The sequence below is a fragment of the Nothoprocta perdicaria genome, unplaced genomic scaffold (genome assembly GCF_003342845.1).
Source record: "Nothoprocta perdicaria isolate Ctin4 unplaced genomic scaffold, notPer1 scaffold_8, whole genome shotgun sequence".
Classification (NCBI taxonomy): domain Eukaryota; kingdom Metazoa; phylum Chordata; class Aves; order Tinamiformes; family Tinamidae; genus Nothoprocta; species Nothoprocta perdicaria.
The window spans coordinates 3,734,309-3,761,132 of record NW_020456087.1 but is presented as its reverse complement, the minus strand read 5'-3'; the positions used below and the strand labels follow the sequence as shown (position 1 = coordinate 3,761,132).

At 35.6% G+C, this 26,824-nt stretch overlaps 1 protein-coding gene across 3 annotated transcripts in view; it reads left to right on the top strand.

Moving 5' to 3' along the window:
- NOVA1 (NOVA alternative splicing regulator 1) overlaps nt 1-26,824 on the top strand; it is a 129,056-nt gene that overhangs the window by 70,751 nt on the left and 31,481 nt on the right. For all 3 annotated transcript variants that reach the window (XM_026051710.1, XM_026051709.1, XM_026051711.1), the window contains exon 3: nt 22,240-22,406. In XM_026051710.1, the coding sequence (XP_025907495.1) occupies nt 22,240-22,406 (167 nt within the window). The remainder of the gene's footprint in view (nt 1-22,239; nt 22,407-26,824) is intronic.

Here is a 26,824-nt window from a genome sequence, read left to right as displayed (position 1 = left end):
AAAAAGCATTGAATAGCTAAAAAATATTTTTTCAGTGTTCTGCAAACCTGATGACTGTTTCTTTAATAAAAGATAACATAATACCTGGGTCTGATCTAGGAAACTAGGGCATGTAAGAGGTCTGTGTTCATCGTGAATCACTTGAGCATATTGCACTAATCAGATTGCATTTCATTACTTTTACTGATGTGATCTAAAGCTACTGGATTGGTTGAATGTAAATAGATGGAAAGCTGTGGATGCATACTTTTTTTCAGTAAAAAGCAATTTGARGGTATTTTTAGCTACCATGTTTCTTTTAAGAGCATAGCAGTTGTTAACATATTTCTGAATGACCAGGAAGAGTAGTCTTTATTATAAATTAACATGAACATGGTGGATAAAACCAATGGATAAAAGCAGGGGTTTAAGTGTTATTTTTAAATTAAATGTAGTTGTACAATGTTAATTTTAAAAATGAATRAATGATTTTAATAGTCATTGTTTATATGCTAGAAGTAAGAATTGAACAAAAGGCAGCACACCAGGAAACATATGCTCCAGTAGGCTGTTCACACCTGTTAACTGCCGTGAATAAGCTTGGAGATGGTATCAGACATGCAATGATTTCACTGTTTAGACAAATGAAACTCTTTGTACAAAATCTGACCCTTCTTTTTCAGGCTACTACCTAAACTTATTCTGCTTGGAAAAATGATCACTGCTCTAGACATGTTTTTACCCAGCCTGCGGGTGCAAGCATAGCGTATATCCCTTGCCCTGGCATTTGCTTCGCAAGAGTATTTTCTTAGATTTAAAGACTTAAAGATTTTTCTTCTATTATGAAAATTCCATGCATCTTGCCTGAGCTTAGCTGAATCAATTAAGATATTAGGGTTAATGTGTTCCAAAGCTAGAATGAAACTAAAATAAAATGGAAATAAAGAAGGTACTTAGAGAGTACTGGTAAAATACGAAACAGAAAATGTCTTTCTGTAGTGAGAGGAATTCCTACGTGCATTATGTTTAATGTAATATAACAAGCTAAAAGGGTAAAATTATTTTACTTGAATGAGATAGTGAGTAGTTACTCTCTAATTTATGTTTTATTTCTGSTTACATGCAGTGCTATTAGACCCTGTTTTTTACAGTCTACTTTCTCARCAAAGTTTCATCTCTTTCTGAATCTCTGTGAAGTTATGTTTAGATAAAGTTTTGCTGATGATCTGGAGAGTTACCATGTGTCAAACAGTTTATATTTTATATTCTTTTCCAGAAAGCTCCAAAACCTCTATTATTGTAAACATATGTGCCAAAACTGAAGAATGYTCATGTTGTGTTGGTGAGATGATGGATGATCAAAAGTTTTTCGAGAGGACTGTGACTAAGCTCTGTTGGCTAGGTCAGCRATAGTAAAGCAATATGAAATGGAAATGAGTCACAGGTTGTGTAGACCTGTTGTTCCTGAGGGTTATCTTAACATGGAGTGTCTTTGGGTTTTCTTTCTAAATGGTTGATACTGAGCACTTCTGGGATTTGAAAGGCCATTAATTAAAACCACTATGGTAATTCRTGTATTTCTAGTATTAAATCTAATTACCTGTGCATTTATAATGTTTCTYCCACGTTAGGGCTTTGATAGACATGTGGCCAGGGTTTAAAATCAGCTGAAGTTGTTACTGCCTCTGGCCCTGCTGATGGATGTTGCTGTCCCCAAGACAGGAGCATGTGATCCCTCACGAATCCGCTCCCGAACCACCACTGTTTGCAGGGCAGCGTATTGAGGTAAACCAATTCCAGTTTCGGTTTATCCTGATATGGCAGGCTGAAAACTGAAGGTTCAAGAGTTCACTCCTAATCTGATCAGATAACTCTGTTTTGGGAGTAGCAGCATCTGTTGGAAGAAGAGTTGTGTACAGCTGGGGTGATTTAGCTCTTCTGGTTTTAGTCCCCTTCTGCATGTCAGGACCCTCAGGGTCTGCAACTACACACTGAATTACTGGGTATTTTTTTTTTTTTTTTGTAATTCATAAACTCATCAGTGGTCTGATTATTTCCACTCAGCTGCAACATGCAAAAGTGTGTCTCATTCTCTCTTTCATTCACTGCACTGCCAGGGATAGTGAGTGCACTTTATGATGTCCGCTGCATAAAAATCCACCAGGAACATTTCTCATTGCTCCGTGTTTGACCTTTAAACTTCACCTTCCAATTATAAAAGGAACAGCAGTGATTTTAATATCCACTTACAGATAGACTAGTGGTGCAAAACCATGACTTTTTCTGAAAATAAACATCAGTCCTTTACACTGGGCAAATGAAACCAGAATCAGCCTGTTTTTCAGGGGTGAGATAGTTGTACCTAGTCATGACATGAAAGAATACCCCTTTATGATGGAAGATAACCCCAGTTTTATTCTGTTTTGAAATGCAATTCTTTCTAACTTTTAAATACTAATTTTATATCATAAAAATTTCATACAAAAAGTGTTTCTAATCTCAGTTATTCTCTTAAAGTGCTTTTGGTGTCTTAATTTAGAAACAATGATAGTTTATAAATGAACACAGAGCTTAACATAGGTGAAATAAGATGGGGATTGAATTGGTATTGCAAATGAACTGACAAACTAGATGGATGAAATTTAATATTGATGGATACTGTGTATCATGGCTGAGAACAACAAACACAATATAAATAAAATGAATGGTATTGAAGTAAAGTAGGAGGGCTTTGAAAGGAATCCTGGAGTAATAGTCTATGTATTCTTAGCTAGTATCCTACTGGAAAAACAATTACTGAAAGCGAGCAATCTTCAAGGAAGTAAAGAGYGGTAAAATGGCAAACAGGCTTAGATTTTTAAATGCCTTCTGGTAAGAATTGTACTCAAGTTTTTGCTGTATTTCTGAACATATACTAGGGGAGTTCTTAAGGGGAAAAAGGAAAAGAATCATGCAAAGAATCAAGACTATTGGTTTTACTAATTACTCTTGCACTGCTTATCATGTACCAAACAAAAATGTAATTGTAGCTGTCTCTAAAATTACTGTTACTGTAGGAACAGCTTTAGAAGTAGCTGTTCCTTTATAAGAACTACTGTTGATAGTATACTTTGTTAAATGAGGCATGAGAAGTTTTACCATCATACAGATGGGACATAAGCTTACAGGAAGACTAAATAAGTAATTTTTGTTCATGTCCTATTCATTTATAAACCTAGTTCTTTGTGTTAATGACTACAACTCTTAGAAAAGCCTGTGAAAATTGAGGACMGTCAATAACCAGTGGAAACAGATTGTATAGTTTTAATTTTTCAAGTAATTTCATTTGATAGGAAAAGCCAGAATTCTGAAAGCCAGCTTGTCTAATCCTTGTTGATTAACAACATTCAGCATGATAACTCTTTCGCTGAGCCATTTTAATTACTGCTGTGTGGAAAACTGAATGCATCAGTTACTGTACAAATGTAACTGCTCTTAAAAATCTATCCCTAGAGTCTGAGGCACTTAGAAGAACACAGCAGTCCTGTTACCGTAAACTGATAGGAGTTGCTTTGTTTTTACTCCATTTTTTTGTTTGTTTTCTGGGTAATTACTTAAAGACTTCTCAAACTTACTGTTTTGTGTGAAAATGTTTATACATGTATGTATACACATTCTTTTCATTGATGAGGAATTTCATTACCTAACACTAAGCTAAAATATACAAGATAGCAAAGTGACAACTTTAATACACTATTATTATTTTCTACATTACTTATGGCTAGGCAGATATTCATATTTAAAGCAGTATTTAATAGGCACTAATAACCTTATGAAAGGTAAAAAAATCTGTGTTGATTGCAGAAAGCTGCTTAGTCATTTTAGTCAATATTACCTAAATTTTCTAAATAGACAAGTTTTGCAAAGCATGAATATGTGCAACAATATTGTAAAAAGTTTTGTCTGAAATCATAAATCCCTATAGCTGATTTGTCTCCACCCTGCTTTTTATTTGTCTTTGGAAGTGATATGATGTGGCATAATAATAGAGAATTAATGCAGTATTATAGAAGGTGGCTTGTAATATACTGATTACCCTAGGTATATTAGGGGCTTTTTGTCTTTTAAAGATATACTTTAAGTGGAAAAAAATATATATTTTTGTAATGTTTTCAGTAAACTGATTTTAACGAATCTAAATGAATAGCAGGTTTTTGAAAACAGTTTCTGCATTCAGCATGACAGCTACAGCTAATCTCACCTGCTGTTTTTCCCTGTTATTTTTCACCTGCTGCTATTGCCTCATGTTACTTACCTGACTGTGAAAGAAAGCTAAGGTTGGTGGAACACAATTAAGAGAAACAAGTTTTGACTGATTGACAGGCTGATATTCTCTTGCAATCTTTAGTTAAGACCTTTCCTTAYATTGTGAAGCTTGGTATTTATATCTGAAGAAGCAGCTGCTGAGGGCTGGTTAAACTCCTATTTATTTTAGAATGGGCATGATATTAATGAAAATAAAGTCCTTTTTTTGATACTGTACCTCACCTCTTCCTTTCTTTTCTCCTATCTTGTATTTTTTAATTATTTTTCTTCTGATTCCAGCCCATAGTTGCAGAGCAGTTGGTAGCAGTGGGTGGCAGTCAGAAATCTGTCTAGTAGATTTCTGTAGCCCGCCTGCCTGCTGCTACAATTACCAGGTTAAAATCAACAGTGGAATTTGACAGTTTGGAGGAGAGATTCACAGAAATCAGATTTTTAAGGAGCTATTCCTAGTGTTTGTAGCTCATTTACTTCTCTCAAAGTCACGGGGTTTTGGTCTTTGAAAGCATCTGGCCGTCTTCTCCTTTCAGATGACATTTAAGTACTGCTTAAGGGGCTGTTTTTGTAGGGTAGCAAAGCAATTCAGTTGCTCTGCCAGGTACWACGATTTCAATTATCAGCTGCATCTCTGTCTAACTACTCACTGCAGATGCTAACTGTGTGCAACAGTTCTGATCACAGCTGTACCTCAGAATGCAGCAGACCTCTTCCAGCGTCTGCCTCACCCCTGGACTAAGAAGATCTCTTGGTGCAGGGTCGCAGGTGGGGAGTGATTTTCGTTTATTCCTGCTTGCCCCACGTGGCCCACAGCTCCTGCTTCGTCTGTGTCTGCCCGCATCTTTGCTTCCATCTTTCTCGGTGCTCGTTCTAACTGAGGTTCGCTGTAGCTATCGTTTTGTGGCAGACTTCACTATCTTGTCTACCGCTGTCTTCTCTATGGCCTCTTTCTTCACAGGAATATAAAATGTAGCCAAGTCCATTTCCTCATGTGTTTTCATTTAACTGTGAACTTTGCGGTCCATTTTGGCTCACCTTGAGCTGTGAAATTGTAAACTATTTGCTTTTTCTTAAAGTACCTAGGTCTTTATCTGCATCGAGAATTATTAAAATTTCAAGTTTTAATAAGATTGCCTGAGATGTAGTATAATTAGAGTGTAGAAATTGATACATAAATTGATAATCTGAAATTGTGCTGGCAGGAAAAGCTAGTAGTAATGTCCTGATAGGAGGAGTTTATGGCAGCATGAACTGCAGTRTGGACTGTAGAATTTCTATGTCTCTTTTTCAAGAGTAAGTTGATGAGCCCTGCATTACTAGAGAGTCTGAGATGGTGCCTCACACCCTTCCTTCAAGAAAAAGAGGAGAAGTTTTAGTCCTACTTTTGATGTTGTTGCTCTAATTTAAAAATCTTAGAATAGTATTTTCAAGTAGTTGACAGATAAGTACATCTGAATTTTATTTTAATATRATTTTAATAATTAATGTAGCAATCAATACAGTGCACTTTTGCAGAGATGATTGATTGAAGTATCCTTTAATTGCTGCCTTTAATTAGAAGTGATGTGTTAGCACTCTAGATCTTCTCTATTATATTAATAATCAGAAAACTGATTTACTTCCATTTCAATTTTGATCCACTGGGGARCTATGTGATTTAAATGCACATCCTTGAAAATGAAGTTGATTTGTTCACAGTGACAGATTTGACATTTCCTTTTTTAAAATTATATGTAGACATTAAAGGTATGTAAGTTATTCATGTAATTCTGCTTAATAATATGCTACCCAATTATTCATTTGAGGGGGAAAAGAGAAGCAGTAGCAGAACTGTTTTTGCTTGTTTGCTTTTATGTATGTCATTCTGTTGTTTTGCTAAATACTACTTAGAGTGCAGTGTTATAGTGGTAGTTGCAAAGTTGCTTACTAGTTGCTACAAAAAGATTTAAGATACTAACATTATCAAATGTGCAGATTTTTTTTATTAAAGCTCTCCAAGCATATTTTTTTCTCAGTAGGTCATTCTGCATGTTAAAAATTTAATGAATTATAGTCAGTAGTTCATATTTTGCTCATCAAATACTTAGAGATATGTGCAAGTATGTATATATACCTATTTATATAAAAATATCTTCTCCATGGACACACAAAAGCCATCTTATTTTTGATTGCCCTACTTTCTTTCCCATGTCCATTTGCTTTTAATAAACCTCCCTGATCTAAAGAACATAATGCTCTTTTTCTGACACAGAAAGAAGTAACCTGTCTAAAAGCATTGTGGAAGATTTCTGACTCTATAGATCTTTTACTTGTGACAGAGTATAGTTCACTGCATATTTTCATGCCCTCCAGGTAACCTATTAGATGAGATATTGTAGTGTTGATTACTGGAGTTAGTGTTAACTTGCATACTGTAAGAAATACTTAAGCAGAAAAGTTATTTTTGAATATTTGCTGTCATAGGCAAACCAGAATGTGTTTAGCTTACAGTTGAATTTTCTACTAAAGAGAAGCCATTGTCTTGTAGATTAAAAATATATGGAAAAAAAATATACTTCCCAAACTGCAAGCTGATTTCATTGAAGATAATTTTTGGAATTCTAAAGACTTACTGCCTTTTTAATTTTTGGAATTCTAAAGACTTACTGCCTTTTTTTTTTTTCCTGGCTGTTTTTGCATACCATTGCCTAGAATGTATGCCATGCATAGCTTTCATATGCATAGCAATTGGTTTAGAAGTTATTCTTGAGTAATGACTGGAGAAATCTTGATTATTTCATCTTGTGTTTGTGCTTAYCAGTCAGCAAAGGAGCATCTCTCCTGTTTACTTTCTGATCGGTTATTACTTTGAGATGAGATGCACATGTCCAAGGAGCTTGGCATGACTRTCTGCTCACAGTGCAAGTTATTAGATTAGTTGAGCAAGATGCTAATCCATGCTCAGGAACAAAACCCCATATGCTCCAAAACTGAACAACAGCACATGACATTTCTGCATCTTAAAATTTCTTGCCGAGTCCTTCAGTCTGATTCTAGCTGCGTGTGTGTGTGTGACAATTTCCCCATGAGAATCACCACTGAAGACATCTCCTTCTACTGCTCTAACTACCTTGTAGTGACTGCATCAAAGAAGTTTCTTCATTGGGTTTCTTAGAAGGTTTGATTTAGCTTGAAGGGATGCAGTCCTTGTTGTGTACAAACCATGTGCAGTAAAACAATATCGCATAGGTAAAAGAAACCTTGTAGAAACCTCCATGTAAGTTAGGAGGTGCCAAATTTAAGGTGTATGGCTCAAACTCAGATCTCGCTTTGTACATATCGTACTGAAGTCTTTAATAATGTAATCAAATCTGCCTCCAAGTACGACAACAAAATATTGTTCAGTCATTCTAGAATTTGAATGGGGATGTACATCATATTTAACTTTATTATGCATTGCGTATGAAGTTGTGACTTGACAAATTCGCTTAGGGTTCTTAGAGTTATCCAGCACCTAACATGATGTTTGTGCTCACGAATCTCTTTTTATGCTGCCAATGGTTTATTTAGCCTATAACCAGAAAGTTTTTCTCYTGGTGACCTGTGTATAAAAACATACAGGGAACTAGATGGCTTTTCTGTGTGATTTCTCCCTGCTTTTATCACCACTCTTCTAGACATTCTAAAGTGCAGAAGAAGGAGAGATTCATTAGCACACAAATAGCAGAAATTCCATGGCTCYCACTATGTGGCTAGCAACCTAAGTCGTAGTTTTAGGCATAGCTCAATAATAAAACTATCATTTTTCCTAACCATCAGTTCTTCCCACACTCATCTCCAGTCCTTCTACATCTTGCACTGCTGAAGGAGATCCTTGAATCCTTGAAGGATTCCAAAGATGGAATTGCATTTGAAAGGAGTCTCCAGCTGTCTGCTCTGGAAAATTCGTAACTCTTTTTCTCTAAATTTTTTTGGAGATTATTGCTGCATTGTGTAGATCACTGGCTAGATGTATGAGGAAAGAAAATTATAGCTCCTTCTCTGTAAGATCACAAAACCTAGGCAATTATGTCTTTGGAGAGTCTTGCCCTACTTTAGGAAGCACTGCCCTATAAAAGTAAGTTTTCCACTGATGGCCAAAGAAAACCTTTGTAACATCTGTTTGTATCACCATTGTCTAAATACATTCATTAGTACCTTTTAACCATCTTAGCACTAGGATTTACTTGCCAAGCTTCCGGAGTCTTATCTAACCCATCAAAACTTTGGATTTTAGTTGCAGGAATTGAGTTATCATTTCAGAAAGCTTTTGCATTCCTTCTTAGTGAGTCATTTTCACCCTTCATATTGTCCTAGTCCCGTAAATGACAKATGGGATTTTAGTTAAAGTTAGCACAGGTTTGCATGGCTGTCTCATCATATGAGTGCAAGATATATTTCTTATGTTGATAGGGCAAGATCTGCTTTGTTTATCTATAACAGCCTTGAAGGCATTTCTGTTCTAACAGTAGGTAATACCATTTTATTATCACAGTTTAATTCACTGATAGAAAAGGTCTTATTTAGGTAAATTCTAGTAATGTTGAGTTGCACCTGAGCCAGTGTAGAATAAGATTTATAAGGACAACTTCAAAAGATTATTAATCATAATATTTCTGGGTCATAATTGGTCATATATCTTAATTATACATGTGAGAAACATTGCAATAATAATGAAATACTAATACATAATCTGCAATGCTAACCTGATGCAAGCTCAGATGAATTGCTGTGTAACAGTGGTTTCATTTGATTTTAGATTAGAAGGAAAGTTAATGAGTAAAAATATTTCTAATAACAAAGTAGCACTGATTCCATTCTAATTTAATCATTTTAAAAGTTCAGGAAAGTGGCTTTTCAAATCTAATCTTATGACTTCTGTAGATGTGATGATTGCTTATAAATGAACAGCTGTATCTTCTGTGCCACAGGCTTAATTTAAAGTCCCAAAGTCCCATAGGTTTTGAATTCCATAGCACGTTAGCAAGAAGCCTACAAATATAAAGGCTCATGCTCTAAGACTGAGCACAATCCATGTAATATTCATGATTAGTAAGGCAAATAAAATGCAGCCTTAGAGCAAATGCTGCAGTGCAAACGACCAAAGAAACTAAAACTCTAAAATAAACAAGGTTCACCAAAATTGTGGAGGTAATGCGACTTTTGTATGCCTTTATTGTTTTATTTCAAAACGTAAATTTTAGGTGAATATATAATCTCTTCAATTTAATTTCTTTTAATCTAGTAATTCAAGTTAAAATAGATGACATTGTTTAAGCTGTTCTTGCCATTCAGTGGTGGTTGGCCAGGAASTTGAAGAAGAGAAGGATCCTGGTCTCATAATTCATGGTCTCAGAATACAAATGTCATGAAAGTAATTCAGAGGGACCATGGTATCAGAATGTAACTGTTAAAATATAGATAATTAAGGGACAAAGTTCAAGATGTAGTAGTCTTAGTTTAACCAAAGTATACAAAAACACTGAAAAAGAAAAATCTAAAACCCATACCTTATTAATAGTATATGGATTACTCTTGCATGTCAACAGTACTCTTGTTTCTTAAGAGATCATTGCTTAACAGAAGTTTGAGCAAGGCATTTTTCTTTACTTTTGTAGTCAGTCTGAGCAGCATTACCTCTCCTGATGTCTTTGTGAACCAGTGTTGAACTCTTGGCTAACATGAACCAGATTTGATAAAGAGGTGAAAGCATCAAATATAATTAAATTCCTACATACTATGTAAAAATAGGCATCTGTGGCTTGGAGGGTGATGCTTTTAAGGCCATAAAGGAAAGACTTCAGCTTAAACATATATTCGCTGTCCCAGAAAACTGRCAACTCTAGAAAATGCTACAGTCAGCTTTTGTCCTTCCTTAGGGATAAAGATGCAAATCAGCAGAGATTAAAAAGTGAAGCAGTGTTTATTTTGGCAGTAGTCATTTGAACAAATGACTACTACAAAACAAATTACTGACTAGTAGGTGTTCTGCCCATGTAAAATACTTGCACAACGTTGTCTTCCTCCTTCCTCTCCCCAACTTCTGCTGCCCCCAGCTGATTCAGAGGGATTTCTATCATAGGTTGAGGTAAATTAGCTTATATACTTCAATTTTATGCAATATTAGTTAAGAGTTATCTGAAACTGCAAAATTAATCTTCTAATTTTCTTACTTTTTAGTTCAACTCCTTTTACATAGTGAAAATTTTGATTTTTTGGCTGTTTTGGGAAAAATCCCTTCAAATGTGCTACTGAAAAATATACTTTGTTAGCACTTAAATAACATCCTTAGCCTTAGCAAGTTTTTCTGCTTTTTCCACACATCAACAGATCTTAAAGGTTCTCTCCCCTAAAAGGGTGTGCGTGTTTCAGGAGAAGTTTTTTTGATGTTTTATTTAGATAAATTTATGCTGATAAAATTCTAAAGATCTCGGAGTTGAGAATTGCAGACCCTTATATAAATGTCGAACATACTCTTGAGACTTAGGGGAAAAAAAGAGATACTAAAAAGAGGTTATGTAAAACTGATTAATTTTTGTTTTATAAGAACAAAATGTACAACACTTAATGAGGGGGAGAAAGAAAAAAAAAAAGAAAAAGGAAAAAAAAAAATGATGTGACCAAATGGCTATATGAGTGATGAACACTCACGAAAGCTTAAATCCTCCACAAGTACATAAGCTTTGAGGGCAGTAAAAAGTTGTTTTCTTAACCTATGCAAGGTGATGTTGGGGAAGAAAGAAGAAGCAGAGAGCTGTTAGGCTGTCCCATCGCTGGGCATATAAATGCTTTGGAGATATTTTGGCATTTCCTTATGTTCAGGGAAGGAGCATCAGCATATGTTCCTGCCTTAGGTCAACTAGCTTTCCTTACGCATGGGAAAACTTGTATTTATCTGAATTGCTGATGGCATCTTCATTTGTCACAATAATATGGCAAATGGTCTCCTAGGACCACGACCCACTCTGATGTGGTTCTCATTTTTTGATGATGAGGTTTGGGGGATGTGAATGCCCTTTAGTAATCCTGTTCTCTCCGGCCAGCCCAGTCTTGCCCTGTCCCTAAGGCACTATATCCTGTGCTGAAAACTATAGTACCAAGTGGTGCAGGAGGTTGRTCGTGGTGTTGGCATCACTGTCTTCCTGGAGCAGAGCTGCCCCTTTCCTAAACAAGTGGAGAAGAGGAACAGCAGAACGGTCCCCACTGCCAGCACGGGCATCCATAGCGCTCGCCTGCTGCTCAGGTAGAGAAGCCCTATGAGCATCACTGGGTGCCRGGCAAGGAGGCAGACTCGGGAACTGGGCCATTCCTGGTTCTGAGAAAGGACATTTATACAGGGAATTAGGATAGATGCTGTTCTTTAAGTTTGCAGTTTGGTTTGTAATTCCGCTGTCTTGCTATATAGGTAGGTTCTGAGGCAAAGAGAAATAAGAGACTTCATGTCCTATGTATTCAAGTAGAGAGTATACCCTTTAGAGGTGAATTTGTCTTTGCTGCTTCCTTGTTGAGGAGAAGAACTGGTGAGGTTCTTAATTCTGTGGGGTTTATCTTATCCTCCCGCACAGCGAGTGCATGGAGGTGTATGTGGAACCTGCACATACCCACCTAGAGCCAAAGTGGAACATGGAGATCCGTGGCTTCAGTGGGAGCGCCCCAAGGTTAAGGGCCTGGTAGTGATGTGGGCATTGACGTTTGGATTACATTCATTCCAGATGGATTCTGGCGCTGTTCCGCTCTCTAGAATGCACTGCTTGACTGCAGTCTGTATAAGAGCTGTGTCTGCTGTATTACAGTATCTTCAACTCAGGAAAAAAATCCTCACCAGGAAAGCAATACGGATTGGCTGCGCAATTTCCTTGAATCCAATAGTCTAAATGTCAAAATGTGGCACTATTAGTATGAAGAGTCCAAAATACTTACAGTGAGATCAGCCCACAGGCTATAATGGTGAAACAAGAATTAAAGAAAAAACTAAGCTTCATAGCCCTGTATTTTTTTAGTTATTTTTTGGGGACTTTTTATAACACAATATGAAAAAAYGTTATAGCAGTGAACTTAAGACCACTCATTCTAAATTTACCAAGACCAATATCCAATTTGACTACTAAAAATAAAAGAATGAAGTTAGTTGGGCAAATAAATGTAAAGCAGGAATTTTTGAGGGCTTCGGATAAAAGATTATGTAGCTGTGGGGTGGATAAATATGTAGACAAATAGCAGCTGTCATCCAGGGCAAAAAGTTGGGAAAAGTTTGATTTGGCAACAGTTCTGCCTACATAAACTTTTCTACTCTTTTTTTTATTGTGCACACTTATATGAAGAAATATTTCTGAAATTGTATGCATCTGTTGGTGGGTGTAAGTCATTCTGGTATTTGTTTTTGGAAGGATTTTTTTTTCACACTTCTTTTACTCTTCCTGCATCAAAATCATTTACGTGCTGCAATATTCCTGCATCATACCATCAGAAGTGCTGCTATTTTATAGCATTAACAGTAATTATTTTGGATTTAGTTTTAAGAATAACTCAACATTCATTTTGCAACTATCTCTATTATTCGATGTGTATATAGTGAGGTGCCTAGTGTCTAGTCTAAATTAGTCATCAAATTTAACTGTATAGTTAAGGGGAGAGTCTTGTATCTTCATGGGATTATTGGAATGAGTTGTCCATGGAGGTCCCTGTCTGTCTTAACTATTTCAGACTAGATGTATAATTTCTAGAAAGGTGAATTTAAGGGGAGATAAATCCCATTCGTAGAAAAATTAACAGGCCATGCTATAAAAAGGTTGCAAATCAGTAGTGAGGGGAAGGAGCGAGGAAGACAGTGTTCTTCAACTATGTTTCCCTGATTATTGTCARTTCTTATTTTCAAGTACATATAAAAGTAACAAATGCCTATAGTAAGGTAAGTGTTTTGATAGTGAATATACAAGGATTAATAAAATTCTTCTTGAATTATTAGCTCTATTCTAAGCTCTGATTTACCTGATATTTGGTATTTGTTTCTTCAGAACACGTACCTAGTGAGGACACATGAGGCTATTTGATTTCTTGAGCAAGTGGCCCTATCTAGAAAGAGTTCCAGAGCTTGTTGTGGGCTTTCGATCTGTGAATCTGAAGACATTTTTTGAGGAGAATAATTCCCTTGGAGATGAGAACTGTTATCATTCTAAACTACAAGATGTGTCAGTTGCTACAATTTATATTATTGTTTAAATAGGTGGGCTTTTTCTCTTCATAATGGTACGTGTAGGAGGCACTATTAAGAAAGTTCATATTACTAGAGTGTAGCATAAAAGCTGTAATTGCCAACTGAACTATTACTTTGCATGAAAATATTCTGAAATGCTTTTGTTGATATGAAAGTTCCTTCCAGATAACTTGAAAAATAGATGTAATTTTTTCCCTTTCATTCTGTAGTCCTGTTCCAAAAATAAGGTCAACTCTTTTCTTCAGCAGATTTAGACTTCTTAAGGTATTTGCTGTTTGTTTTTTTAATAACTTTGGCAGATATTCCATCTCAGAGACCTCCATGTTTTCACTAAACTTAGATAGCTGGTTTTTATTGGTTTTTATTTATTTATTAAGACGCTTACTTTTCTCTGATAGGGGAAAAAATGTTAACTCCACGCAGAATTCTGAGCACCTTAGTGAACTTAATATATGTAAGAATAAACAGACCACATTACGACATTATAGGAAAATAAATGTAAGTACAGTAATGACAAACCCATTTCTTTTAAAAAGAATTACCTATGTGAGGCAGAAATCTGTTGCAATCCATTGGCCATCTTACACCTCTTACAAGGAAAAAAGTGGCATTTTTTCTCTGTTAACAGACATGAGTTGTTTAATGGGTGGAACATTTAAATAAGTTTAAATATTTTCTGTTTTGTATAAATAAAATTATAAAGTTTGGAGTTTTTTAATTGTTTTATACTTGAGGACAGGCATTAGCAATAGAAAGTGTGTTTTACCTTCCAACATAAAGAAGCTCAAGATAAGAGTTCAGAACAACAGTTGGTCTAACCTTCTTTCCTTAACAATTTGGATTTGATGCAAGAGTGGAAAAGGGAGATTCTTTCCTCAAAAATTATTCTGGGGATATTCATCTCTGACGTATAACTTGGCAGCAAAAAATTTAAAAAGACCCAACCCTTTCATTTCTCTTTATTTCTGTTTTATTTTATTAATACTTTTTTTGACCAAAACAATCAACAATCAAAAACAAAAAGGCTTTATCACTTACTCAGAAAATGGGATGAGACAATCAGATGGATTTTTATTTTGTTTAATACTAGCTTTATATACTACAAATACTAAATGTTAATACAAAGTATTGCAAGTCATATAGCAAGACAACCATTTTCTTCAAAAAATGAAACAGAATAGTTCCTGTCCATGGTTTATGATCTTTCTTAGTCTCAAAGATTTTTTTTTCTAGAAACACACTCGCTGTTCCAAAATATAGTTAGGCCACAAAGTGAGCTAGCTCACTTTGGTTGTAGCTCCCTGCTGTAAATTTGTACACATGTTTTCTCCCGGAGTGTTTCTCACTCTGACATTATTTCCTCCTTTTTTTTTCCCTCTTTTTTTTTTTTTTTTTTTTTTTTGGTGAATCTTACTAGCTTTTGCAATGGAAGCTACACAAATAACTCTTAAAGTAATTGTAAACAAGGAGCAGTAGTTATAATCCTTGTTTCATGTATTGCTCATAACACTGTAATACTCAATGTAATACTCAATGATTCCTCATCACTCTTTATATAATTAAGATATTTGTAAATTAACATCAAATCCTTAGTTGGTATCCAACTAAACAAACAATATTTGAGGAATTGTTTGTTTTTTAAGATGACTCATCAGTTCTAAGCCTTTAATATTGTGAGTTTTTATTCATTATTATTTTCTTTTTAATTCCTAGGTTTCTGTCTCCCACACATGGGAATAATACATTTCTTCAGACTCAGACTGTGGATTTTTGTAGTTCAGTTTTGTGAACTTTGAAAATCATACAGTTCCTACGCTTTACAAAACTTCTTAACTTGATTTCTTTCAGCCTCTGAATGTTAGTAAAGAGGTCACAAAATCAGTAAGAAAATGAAAAAAGGGTACGTGTGTGTATAAATATGAATGTGTACATATTTGTGTGGGATTGTGCATGTTTATATACATACATATTTGCACACATAGATCATTGGTTTTTTTTTTTTTTTTCAGCAGATTGGATTGCCTTATTGAAAATGTGAAGCTTTTACCTCGAAGTCCACTCAAAAAAGTGGCTTACTTTGTTATGGAGACCTTGAGTGCTTACTGAGGCGTTTTGTGAATAACAGTTTATGCATTTGTGAAAATCCATCAGTGTGTCTAATCATCTTGTCTTCCCCCTGGCTTTGCTCAAGGTTATTCCCATAAGTTTTTCATAGGGTTCTCCAGCTTTTATTTTGATACATCTAATTCATATGTGGTGCATGAGGCTGAGGCGTTTGTCGTAAGAGTTAGTGTGTCCTGACCTGAATTCTTCTTTGGCGCTCAAAATTTAGTTTTAGATTTAGAGYTGCTGGGCTTCAGATGGGCCTGCGCTCTCTGGGATTATTTGACCCTTTTGGCCCCTTGGCATTTTGCTCTTGCAGCACCTGAAGGACAGCAGGGCCTGAGCACACAGCAGCCTCTGCGGAGGCTCCCAGGACCTCTCGGATTAGAGCACATCAGAGGGCTGCTGTCAGAGGACCCGAAGTTTCTCCAGTGTATTTCTGTGGAGTTCAGAAATCACGTGCGCTGAAGCATGTGCCTGGTAATCTTCACATCTGTTAATGTGCTTCAAGAAATAGACCACTTATTCATACATAATTTAACTTTCRGCTTTTATTAGATGCTTGACTCATGTAAAGTATAATATAAATGCAGAAAACATTAACAGTTGGGATTTCAGGAGGAGTAATTGCAGATGGAAGCACTCAAAGGGACAGAAGAATAGAGCTTTAACTAAGTTAAATGTATCTGATCGGTAACCTCTCCTTGAAATTTAGAATCAAGGTAGGGATGTTGTGGTTTAAAGCAGAGACATCAGGAAGGTTCTTGCAGGACCATGGTTTATTTCCTTTCAGTGTAGTGTATCAGTTAGCTTTTTCTCCCTGACATGACTATTTTAATTGCTTGATTGGGGAAGGTGAAGTCCTGTAAGGGTATTTGTGTGTTCCGAGTTAACAGTTACAGCTTAGTTTCACATCTGTTTAAATTCCAGCTGTTCTAAAATATTATAAATTAAATAAATCTACATTATATTTTTACTCTCTGATTTGTGGCTTATTAGGATTTGTGTGATTGTAGAGGGGAAATGTTTCACACAAGGAAGAGTCTATAAGTTTTTCATGTTGGCCATGTGATGTTATTGACCATGTACTGAAGGCTGGTTGTTTTACTTTCATAGGGAAGGGTGTGAAAGCTGAATTCCTGTTTTTGCAGCAGCTTGTACAAGCACAGTTTCAGACTGAAGTAGTTTGATCCCGAGTAAGAAAAATAAACCTACAGGTCTTCAGAGTTATTAGACTGCTGTGCTATGATTTATCAAATAAGAAGCTTAAAATAAAACAGCTGATTGCAGCTTAGCTTTTAATTTGGTTAAGCTTTCAGCCTTRGCTTCTCTGCATAGTTTTCTTTTTCAAATAAATTGATGTGGCACCTGAAAGAAATAAGGAGATGTAAATAGCGGAAGTATTGGGAAGAAGTATTACTGTACAGGTAAAGCACTATGCCTTTCTATTTTCCAGTGCTCTTTTAGACTACTGTAAAAGCACCAGGAAAGGTTTATGGAATCTTAAAAATCCAGACAGATTGAAAGGTGCAGTGAATTCTCCCAAAGGTTTCTGCTTAGCATCTCAAAATAGAGGAGCACATTTAACAGGGTATCTGTTGGTAGAACAGAGTCTCAAAGGAAACGCTTGCAAGTTTAACTATAAATGAGTATATGTTTGTAATACTTGTTAAACATTTAAATACAAGCATCAGAACTATCAAGGCACTGAATGTCCTTCATCCTATTGTGTCTTGCAGCATTTATTTTAATTGCTCTTTTGAAAGCTGCATCAGTTGTCTAATAAAGAAAATAACAATCTTTGGGGGAAGAAAAAAAAAAAAAAAGGTTTGCTATCTGTTTTTTTTATAGTGCCTTTATAATTTTCTTTACAAAACTGGTGGAATATAATTGCCAAGMTTGTTTGCCAGAAGCAATGTTTTAGTGTATTTAGTAGGAGTGGAAGGAAAAATGAGTGATTAAAATTAAAGTTACTGCAAGGTCTTTAACTCTTAGGCCTAACTAACATACTGCATTTCAAACCAGATAYTTATTTATTTACTTTTAAACTGGCTGAGAGCTCCTTTATAATTTCATATTTCCTTCCCTCATGGGGCTGTAGAAAAAAAAAGTGATAAAGSTATTTCTGGCTTTCTATTCAAAATCACTGAGTACAAATGTTCCTCCTAAAACAAACAAACAAAATAAAAAAAGGAGTAAAAGGTCCTGAATAAATTTTAGCCTTTTTTTTTTTCTCTCCATTAGTCTTAAAATGAAAGAGATCTATAAAAGAAATATAATTTTGWTAATCAGTATGAACAGGCAAGTTCCTTTGTACAATTACATCTGCCTCATTTTACAGAAAAATTAGAACACTTTATGTTCGGAAATTGAATTGTATTTCTTGTATATATGAGGAAATAAATCACATTTCACTCGAAGAAAAACTCAAAAAAAATTTCAGGTTTTTGAATGTATAGGGGCAACGACGACCTAATCAATATTTGTTCATTTTGGCAAAACTGTTCTTGTCTTTTAYATATGTTATCTGTTCATATACAGAGAAAAAAATACAGTGTATGATCTTAACTCCGTTTTGAACATAAATAGTTAAAAATAATTTTATATTGGCAAATATTTGCACAAAAGCGAATTAAGTATTTCAAAATGAGGATTGTGTTTTAATTGTATATTTCAGATCATGTGACATGGATATGTAGCACATGGACGAATGTCAGAAACTTGTAAAAAGGAGAGGATGTAACAACTGAAAATTATAAATAATCTAATATTTTAGATATGGATGGAGTGTAAAAGCTTTTGCGGGACAAAACTCTCACCAACATGGGGGTTTCATAGACTTATTTTATCTCTCAGGTTGGTCGCAGCATTGGCAGTTCTTCCTTCATGTGGTTATTGTGCTCTGGTATCTCGGTGAAAAGCCTTCAGCGTTCGGAGGGGAGGGAATAGGACAACGTCAGCTCAAGGATTAAAGCAGTTCCCAGCTGTACACGGACCCGTTCTCTCCGCATGCTCTGTGTGTGTGTGTGTGTGTGTGTGTGTGTGTGTGTGTGTGTGTGTGTGTGTGTGTGGTCTTTTAGTGGAAATTATGAGAAGTCATCCCCAAAACAAGTGGTACTATTTTGGAGCATTCCATAGCTGTCTCTTGCTCTGTGTGAGATGCCTTTTTGCACAGTTGTGTTTCTTCATAGAGGAGTGCTTCCTATTCACTGCGCCCTGATTTATACCTGCACAAACGTCGTATGTTTGGCCTGTCGCACGACACAACCTGTGTGTCCTGCACTGGCATTTCTGCAGTACGCAGGTAGAATCCCTGCTAGCTCCTCAGTGCCAGCTCTAATGAAATTCCCACTTAGCCCGACCCGTTCCCATCCCGCTGTTYTGACAGTAGTCATCCCCGTAAGTGCTTTGCCGATTAGGCTCCGGGCGCGAGGATGCAACCTGATCCGGGTTGTGTTTCCCTGTGTTGTCTGCTGACCTGGAGGAGAACACTTGCATTAGCTGCTCTGATCAATCCCCAGCACATCACATCATTTAGGAGACAATTAATACTGCAGTGTAAAGACTCCCCGGAGCATTTCCTCGGAGCTGGATCGCTTTACACAGAAACCGCAGGAGTTGTGTGCAAGGAGGAGGGAGCCAAACACAAAAGAAAAGGAGAAAAAAAAAAAAAAAGAAAGAAAGATATTAAGAAAGCTAGATATAGGGACCAAGGTCTGTTTCATTTTCTGTTGCACCGCTCTTACATCATTCAAGTTCCAGTTTTTTTAAGGCGTGTTAAATCTAATTGTATTTTGATTTGTTGAAAAGGCACTGTAAAATATTTTGGAGGAGACGATCCTCCTTTTTGATTATAGCTTTTTTATCATGATGTCAAGTTTGCTGTAGAGACACTTTCAAGAAGTTAGATTTCAGTGCTTCCCAATACTATGCTCTTTGTTTTTTGTTTAGTTTTTTTTTTTTTTTTTTTTTTTTTTTGAGGAAAAAAAAAAATCTCTGAAAGATTTTGAGTGTGTATGAGTACATCCTGTTAATGATTAGGCAGGCTTTTTAGTTTTCTCTTTCATCTTTAGATAATGAAATATTTAATCAGTAGAGATCGTTCAAGGAGATGGATGAGAAGCCTTCACTAAGACAATTTTGCCTTGCAGGTGATTGTGGCTTCTGCACGATTCTTTTTTATAGGCTACGCTGCTGCACTGTAAGGAGCATAGGTTARTGAGAGCAGGTGATGCTAAGACATAAAATCTGCTAAAAAATGTTACATTTCTTCCATCTATGTATTGCCAGTGACACTGTACAGATTGGAAAATGACACGAAGGCCAGGTGACATAAAACAGCAAACTTCAAAATTCACTGCAAATGGGTTACTGTTTACCTCGTTGTTACATTGCAATTTTCATTTACTTAGGCTGAAAAAATCAGTTTTTCATCAGAACCGATTCAAGCTTTGGATATTGTRTGTGACGATGTCAATCTTTTGCTACTTAAAAAAATGCAGTTTTCTCTGTGTTAATTCCATGGCTAAAATTTATCATTCCATTTTTCCCCCGTGATCTTGAAGCCAGATGTGCACTGGTGCTGAATAAGGATTTTTGTTTGATATATCTTCGTGTAAAAGTATTTTTTTGGCTTCAGTGATGCACTGGAATCACCGCTGTTTGTGGTAAACGTCCTTCTGTTAGACCTGCTCCACTGTTTATTGTTTTCTTTTTCTTTTTGAGTGCACAGAGTGATCAATGCCATTTGTTTGAGCATGTTGGATATTTACAGAATGTGTTTGTGTAAATATTTTTAGTTCATTTAATTTCAAAGCAATTTTCTTTCGATCTCTAGCTTGTCTTGTTTTGTGATTAGGTGGAAGGTGAACACCCCCTTCCAAGTCTCCTTTTTTCATAAACYACCTTTCCTGAATCAAAACTGATTTTGTGGGATGTGAGTAATTGGCTTAGTGTGTATGACATGTGGAGTGCAGAAATGTGTGTAGCTTGTTTCGATGCAAGGTCATGCTTTTCTCCTTAGAACTGAGGGTTTTATATATATATATATATTTTTATATATATATATATATATATATCACAAGTAAAAAGTAAATGCAGTTTTCTCTGCCTTTTCTCAAGGGAAAAACATGCAGTTTTCTTTGGCCATCCTATAAATGTTTAAAATGAAGAAATCAAACCAATAAGAGCTGGTGTATTTTTTTTTTTTTTTTTAGCACAGAGCTCTATTGCAGTTTGGAAAGGGATTACGTGGCAGCGTAGGCTTTGTCTAAACCTTTCTAGAGGATTGTCGTATAAGCTATGAAGCTATGATAATTATTTAGCATTTGTGAGCTATGTGCACAGAATCCTGAGTGCTGTGAGGCTCTAGGCACGAGGTAAAGGCAAGGTCCTGGCACATCAGAGTGTTTGCCTGGCACCAGTCGCTGTCACGGACAGGAAGATGAAAGGTGACAGTGAGGAAAGGGAAAGGGAAAGGGGGGGCAGCCAAGGTGTGAAAAAGGTGATGCTTCAGAGCGTGATACTCAGCAGAGCAGGGAAGTGAGAGCCCAGAGAAGCTGAAATGCCCAGAGACAGAGAATTGCACCTTGCTGCTGACTCTGGCAGTGAGCACTAGCAGTGAGATTTAAGGTTTAGCATCTATATTGTGCACATGTGCACAACAACTAATAACGAACTATAGGGAGGAGGAGTTTTATCCTCTCCTTATGGTTGCCACCAACCCTCTAGTTTTTTTTAATATATAAACACCCATTTAACTTAACAAATATAGTTTATATGTATTAATATTTTTCTATGACTTTAGAATACAGATATCTAGTCATGTAGAGCCTAGACTGTTTGAGCAATCTTTGGCATAATAATTCAACAGAAGTTCTTGAAATATAATTTGTGGACTGGTTAYAGGGTACAGACTTTCACAGTTTTCAGCTGCTAAATCATGTTTAAGACAGCTTAACTCTATTAATTATACCTCTATATATTCAGTAAATAATTGCAGTTATTACATGGATGTGTAAGGTGTGAATGGTATAAAAGGCAAACTGGATATTCAGATACTTGAGAGCAATTGGCCTTGAAAGGTCTTGCCATAACAATTTGCAGCTGTATTAAGAAATGCTTTAATAATATCAACACTAAATCAATGTATTTGCAATGGAATATTCATTACAAAACCTCATTTCTTATTCCTGTGTAGTAGTGTCTGTTGATTCATGCTTGTGTTAACTAAAAGTTGTATGACATTTTGAAGTAATCTAGAACTATACCAAAATAATTTAGAATACATGTATTGAAGACAGACTTCTCATGTTTGCTCATTTCCAAGCAACAATGTATTTTTATTTATTTATTTTAATTTATGCTTTGCATATATGGTCTTGGACTTAGATTGACTAGAAAGTTACGTATGTACAAGATAAACATAAAAAGAAGTTTTGTAGAACAACTTCAGATGATCAGCACCTCGTCTTTTCGCCTGGAAATCTCTTTTCTCTGCATGCAGATTGAGGCATCACTGGTAGTTTTTGGAAGGTTGCCTTCGAATGCCACCGTTACGATGTGATTCCGGCAGTCTGGGGAGCTTGAAGAAACCAGTCTRTTCAGCTCCAATCTTGGTTTTGCAGGTACTACGGAGCGGGTGTGTCTGATCCAGGGAACAGTTGAAGCGCTAAATGCAGTTCATGGCTTCATTGCGGAAAAGATTCGAGAAATGCCTCAAAATGTGGCCAAGACAGAGCCCGTCAGCATCCTACAGCCTCAGACCACTGTTAATCCAGACCGCATCAAACAAGTGAGTTTTTGGTTGGGAATAAAGAGTCACATCAGCTCCTTAAAATTAACTTCTTTTTTAAGAAGCCTTAGAATGTCAAGGCTGCAAGGGGTCAGCATAACATGTTCTTTAAGAAGATGTTATTTTATGCTTTAGTAATTTGCTGGTCTTCTTTTTCCTTATATTTTTGAGTTCCATGTTTTCTCAGCAGTTCTTTAAACTGTTTTATAAGTTCTAGAGACACACTAGTGTGTTTGTTTGATAAGCTTTTCTTTCTGTCTCAGGGAAACACTTCTAGGTTTTAGCTAGAAAGGATCATGGAATTTTAAAATATGAACCTCTCTGTAAATCTTTTGAGTTATTAGAAAGCAATGAATTAACTGAATGTGTTTCCTAATCTTATGTGTATAAAATAAAACCAAAAATGTGAATTGTACGTTAGATCTTATAACACACAATTTAGAAGTTTCTGTGTCAGAATTTGAAAACATAAAGATGCCTTATTTTATTTAGTTTGTTTTCTGTTACTTCATTTTAGGCTACTTTTGGCATTTTTACCTGCTTTACGTTGACTCCCTTTAAAATCTGTAGGTGATGCAAAATATATTTACAAGGTATCACGGTATAGTATTAGTTCATTACATTTTCCCAAAAAAAAAAAAATCTGGAAAAAAAAAAAAAAAGAAAAAAAGGATATACCATAAGGGGAATGTGAACTATATCACATAGGTTTTTAAATAAATCTCTTGTTGTTTTATTGATGAAGGAAAATATGAAGATGAATGAACATTAGTGGACTTTTATCTTGTTTCTCCTATCCTATATAGGATAGATTTTAATTTCTCTCTAGTCCTGTGTAGGATAAGATTGTGTAGTGCTTCACAACTAGCAAGGTTCAGCTTCCTATAAAATAATTTGATAACTGCATGCAATTACTTTGTTTTGTGTATAATGATATATTCAGAATGCTTATATGATGGTGTAGTTGAACAGGATGAGTTTGAAGTTATCACACTACTTTAGATGGGTAAAACCGGGCATACACCATTGCATATGATATCTAATAGTTAGTACTGCTTTCTGTGTATGCTGTGCTTCTGCAGAAGAATATCTCTAGGTATTTTATAAGAAATTACTTAAAAGAAAAGCCCCAATTTTATGGGATTCTTTTCTCATGTAATGGATACGAAAATGAGTATGTCTAAGAGGTAGAGAGAAAAAGTTGGAGAAAAGATCAGTACCCTAAATGCCATTTCTACATGCAAAATGTTAGATTTTATGCCAATATTTCCTAGTCCAATGGAAAATGAGTGTTCTTTATAATAATGGAAGAATTTTTCCTCCTTTACAATGAAATGAAACTAATTTTTAACTCAGTAAGTTTGTGAAAAATTAGATTACAGGACTATTAAGGCTGATATGCTTAAATACTTCCTGTGTTGTAACTCAAGCTGATATATTTTTTCCATATGGGAACTAAGGAGGAAATACTTCTCTGGAAAACTTGTTTGTAAAGTTGTCAGGGATATTTTTGTTTCTGTAATGCAACTCTATGTTGAAAATACTAAATTAAATCCTGAAGGGATGGATTAATGAACAGAGCTGCCACTACCGAAGTTAAGACACGGGCTAAATACAATATATAACTTTCAAGACCACAATGTATTGACTGCTTCTGCCTTCTAGAATTTAAAGATATTATCTTATGCATACAGGTGCATAATAATATGACTGAATATATGGAAATGTGCCTATGTTGGACAGTTTTAACTATAACAAATTGTTTAACTTGCATGCAATGAAATGACATCTTTTCATGATAAATTCCTACATGTGATATATATATAGTACATAAATCTAAAATCCATTATTTTCATTAGGTTCTGAAATTGTTAGCTTCGTTCTTATAGTTTGTAGTGAAGTAATATATCCTCTAATGTCAGAATGTCCTTTGTCTAATAGAAAAAAATACCTCTATTTAAGATATTTAAAGGATAATATTTTATAACAGATAATTGTGACCTAGAACACTGTTGTTTTTTTTTTACAGCAGACAAGTCATAACTTTATTAAATGAGTCAGAATAATGTATAAAACAGGGCATTATAGGCTTGTGAAAAACAAGTTCTGTGCATTACAGTTTCTCTTTGCACAAACTTTTGTACAGTTCTTGTTGTCTTCAAACACTACCCAAGAACTTTGCCATCTCAAATCCTGCCTTATAGACTGAAGAAAGAGTACTTTGTGTTTGAAAGAGTAGTTTTGAAATAATAAATAAAAACATGTCTGCAAATTTTGCCTYCATTCTAATGGCTTTTAGCAGTTGCTACCAAAATGTAGGGGCTGTGAAAGAAGATTCCTCTAAGTAATATCTGGCAATGCCATCCCTATCTATATGTCTATGCATCTCTCATTTCTCTTGTACATCTTTTCTGTGTCCTGGTCGTCTTATACATGCTCCCATCAGAGGACTCAAGATAGGAAGTGTCTTTTAGCAGCAGTTTCAGTAAAGTTTCCACTGATTACCTAAATCTCAACACTTGTAACATGYGTAACTTTACCTTTTTCGGCCTCAGAAGATTCACTGTCAAGTTTAGCTGAGTCAGCCTAAGTCTTCTCCACTGCATTTCTGYGGATTTCATAATCCCATAGACTTATCTGTAGATACCGGGTAGATGTGTCCTGCAAGCAGATCTGATAGATATTTAATTGCCAGCTGTTTGCCCCTTTTATCTCTAGGTAACAAGGGCTAGGTCTCTGTAGATGCCAACCGCCTGCCGTTYCTATGTGTCATTCGACAAGAACCAAAAGATTCCTTTTCCCTTCTACTTTCCAGAAATGGCTCTGAGCATCTAACCTCCCTTTTCTCTCTTTATTAGTCAAAATGTCACACCAACTTTATCAGACCATATTGTAACCCCGGGGGATAGAGTACAGTTTTCATAAAGAGGTTGGCAGAATGAGATGTTTTGAGTAGTTTGGCTTTGTAGTTAGCACAAAGAGCTCTAAATTTGACCTCAAACATTTATAGCAGCTGTTATAAACAATGACGAAAAAAAAGGCCGTGTATGTGCTCTTATCTCATCACCTTCTTCAGAAACTTTTTTGGCTTCTTTATATGCTAAGTGATTTTTCCTTCCAGCTCTTACCGTTATGTATAGGCAGCAGGAGTGGCAGCAGGTTATCGGGGAAGCAGAGAATCACTGCCAGCCGCTGCAGAGCTGAGTGTTGCACGGGAGGAAGGATGCCTGAGCTTCCAGCTGTCCCTGCTCCAAGCAGGAGTTTGCACTGACAGAGCTACTGAGGCCCCKTTCAGTCTATGATCTGTGAAATGTTTGACTGGCAGAGCACAAACAAAGGTTTTGGAATTTCTTTTCTGGAAATCCAGAGTACGTTTTTCACATACAGAGCTTCTGATTAATACTTTCAGTGAAATGAGATTCATTTCAGCTTTTCAGTCAATAAGCAACCTCTTGCAGTATTTGAATTTGCACTTCCATTTATTCATCGTGGTCTCTGAGACTATATTTAAAATATGAGAAATTGAATATCTGTCCTCAGATTTATAAATCCACATTTTCATAGTGAAAATGACACTACTTTTACTACTTTTACTATTAATCAGAGAGAGAAAAAAAAAAGTGCTTATCAACCTTAAAAGATATTTTTACATTGAAGAGCTTAAAAAAAACATGATTTCAAGAATGCAGATTTGAGGATATTGGCTTGAATAGAAGATTTTGAATTACAAGTTTWTATTGCTTTCAAATCAGGTGTATTCTAGAACTTTTAGATCAATATTTTAATTGATATTTTAACAGCCTACAGGGACTGGATAGAGTTCATGGAATTCTTAAAGTACCTCTCCCTGTGATTAGCCTTTATTATTCTTAGCATCATTTCAAGTCATCAATCTGTCACTCAGGGCAACCTTACAAAAATCSAAATGTGAAAAAATACCTCTTGATTGTTCATTTGAAGTGAAAGATAAACATAAGCACTTTTGTAGATCGCGTTTGTAGTTTTGCCTCTTCATCTAGCCACAGTTTCTCATGAACTTCACTCCATTTTGAATATATTTGAAAAGCATCATGTGTTACCATTCTGCTGTGAATAAGGTGATACCGGTTTCCAAGTRATTTACAAGTTGTCAGAACAAGAAAAAATGAGAAAGATGATATGCCATGCTCTACCAGAGTGAATATTAGGATGATTCTTTATTTTAGGTCCCACAGCAAAAGTTTAGTATTCTATAAAAAGAAATCCTACTGTATYTATCCCTCAAGTGCCCTTGACTTAATTCTGGTGCCAAATCACTGTCCTACTTTCATTTCCTATTTAATTTCAGCAATAAAATCTTAATGTGTATCTGAAACTACACTTTATGAACCTCAGTTAATTAACTCTTTGTACCTGAAGATTAACTCTTCATTGTATAT